At 40.4% G+C, this 2,449-nt stretch overlaps 1 protein-coding gene across 1 annotated transcript in view; it reads right to left on the reverse strand.

Annotated features, from left to right (window-relative positions):
* Positions 1-395: 395 nt before the first annotated feature.
* Positions 396-2,449, reverse strand: part of TTC21B (tetratricopeptide repeat domain 21B) — a 111,755-nt gene continuing 109,701 nt past the window's right edge. The window contains exon 29 of the mRNA XM_019522733.1: positions 396-1,639. Coding sequence (XP_019378278.1) covers positions 1,562-1,639 — 78 coding nt within the window. The 3' untranslated portion in view covers positions 396-1,561. The remainder of the gene's footprint in view (positions 1,640-2,449) is intronic.

Consider the following 2,449-nt stretch of genomic DNA (forward strand, 5'->3'; position numbering starts at 1 on the left):
GGGCTTTACTCCTGACTACCAAATTTTATTACAGGCTAACATGGCTGACTTAACAGAAAAAAAAAAGTTACCCAGCATATTTATATTCAAGTATTGGTATGTAGTGTTAGATACCTTTAACTTCCAAAAGGTGTAACATTTTTGGTGTCATCTTTCCTCTTATAACCCTTATGAAATGTCAAAATAAGAAGCTAGAATTACCTAGGGAGGAAATTTAGATTGGTGAACTCCCTAAAATAATTACTAGTTTGAAAAAGTCTCTTCATGCCAAAACAGCTTGTTTTAAGAGATAATATGATGTGCTATTTGAAGACTAAATCTAGCAGTACAGCAAAGTTTTGTAAGGCAAGATGTTATACCATTCAAGAGAGAAAAATTCAGAATCCACTCATGAGTCAGAAAGCAACTGGTTTTATGGGAAACCAGTATTGTGTACACAACAGAAGATCTTAAGATTGCTATAACAAAATCTTTGTCTGAAAAACGTTTCCAGTGGTTTACACAAGATATGATTACTTGTGAACATACTTGTTTCTCTCTCTCTCTCTCTCTCTCTCTCTCTCACACACAAGTACATATATACATATGACTGATAAAACTGCTGGAAAAATTATTTGCTAGAATGAAAAAAACTCACCATTCTAATCAATCAATATAGGAAGTTTGTCTCGATTGTCCTAATCAATATAGGAGGTTTTTTCCTTATTTTAAGAGACACTGTTGTTGTTAGTGACAAAAACAGTTACTTTCAGTGAAGAAAAGAAAAAAAAACCCTACAGGAATTATCAGAAATTTTTTAAAACCTATTTTTAAAATATGGAGCTGCTCAAGGACAACAAACAGTCTGATGGTGTGCCTGTCCCTGCCTTTTCTCTAACTGTAGATTACTAAATGCAAAGGAAGTGCAAGGGGCTAAATGTTATTTTATTTAAAAATCCTTTATTTGTTTTTTTAAAAAAGAAATACAGATTTTTTTATAATGCATAGTTTGGAATATGCTATGGTCATAATTTTAAAATGTCAATTTGAAATTTATCCACAGTATGTAAAACTACTAGTAGAAGCCAGAAGGATATTGCATTGTCTGAATCCATCTGTCTGAAGCAGTCAAAACCAGTTCTACATAAACTTAATTATAGCCTTCATTGTGGCTACTTGTATTTTTGATGATGCTTTTTTTTTTTTTTAAACATAGAACAGCAATACATCTTCCTGTTGAGGCGGAGAACTGGCAGAGCACTGGTCATGTTTATAAAATTTAAAGATAGTTCCTGTTGGAAGATGGCCACCAGTTGTCATCTAGTTTCCCATTTAGTAAAAAAGTATAATTAACATAGTATTTGTGCTTCAGTTTATCTGAAGTAGATCAATTTCTGCTAGAGAAAACAAACTCACTGCTATAAAGAAATTCTCTCTTTTTTCCTCAAAGGAAAACTGCATAAGAGAGTTGATAAAGTATCAAGTAGTCCCCATCTTCAGGTACTGATACGGCCTCTAGCACTGTAACATCAAATTCATCGTTTACAAATTTAAAAAAATTAGTAAGCCATTCAAACAAGTTTCAGGTTCTTAAAGATGCCCGGGCCTTATCAAGTATTTCCTTTCTGATCTTTGGGTAGCTCGGGTGTGCCTCTAGGACCTTGGCAAAAAGAAAAAAAAAAGCATAGGTTAAAAAACAGTTAAAAGCCTAAATGAATGAGTATTGAGCTTCATGTTAAACTGTCTAAACCTCAGTAAATATCTTAAAAATTCTGTTTATCAATGGTACCATATTTACTCAAATCCAGCATAAGGTTTTCCCTGCTACCCAATCAACATGGGGGTGGCGGAGATTCCCATCTTATTTTCAATTAATGGCCCAGGGCAGGCAGCTGCTGCAGACCCAGCTTCAAGCTGGAGCCGTGTCACTGCCTGCCCCAGGCCCAGGTGGCTTGTGCAGAAGGGTACAAGGCAGGTGGTGGTGGTGGGAGTGTCAGAGAAGATCACTCTGTAGGGATGGAGGCAGCACAGAGCAGGCTGCGCAAGGTGAGCAGGGTCCCCATGGAGACTTCCAGTGTGTGGCTAGGGGTGAGCTTAGCTTGCCCCCCACTACCAGCCCCCCTGGTTACTTCGCCCCCATTGCCACTTACCTTTGGCTTCAGCTCCAGCTCCAGACCCGACCTGGCTAGGCCCAGAGCTGCCACTGCTGCTTCTGCCTGCCCATACCAGGCTGGGATCACTGACTATCCCCAAGCTGAAGCTGGGGCCAGAGCTGCCACAGAAGGTAAGTGGGGGGAACAGGCAGGGTGGAGGGGGACTGGCAGCATGGGTGTGGCACAAGCAAGGGGTTGGGGTAGGTTCTGGGGAGGTGAGGGGCCTGCAGCAAGGGAGAGGTGGGGGTGGGGGGATGGGGAGGAGCAGGCACCAAAAAAAAAAGGCAGCAGGGGACAAGGGGCAGTGGAGGGCATCT

Source organism: Gavialis gangeticus, unplaced genomic scaffold (assembly GCF_001723915.1).
Source record: "Gavialis gangeticus isolate Ggan-Ray unplaced genomic scaffold, GavGan_comp1, whole genome shotgun sequence".
In the NCBI taxonomy this organism is placed as follows: domain Eukaryota; kingdom Metazoa; phylum Chordata; order Crocodylia; family Gavialidae; genus Gavialis; species Gavialis gangeticus.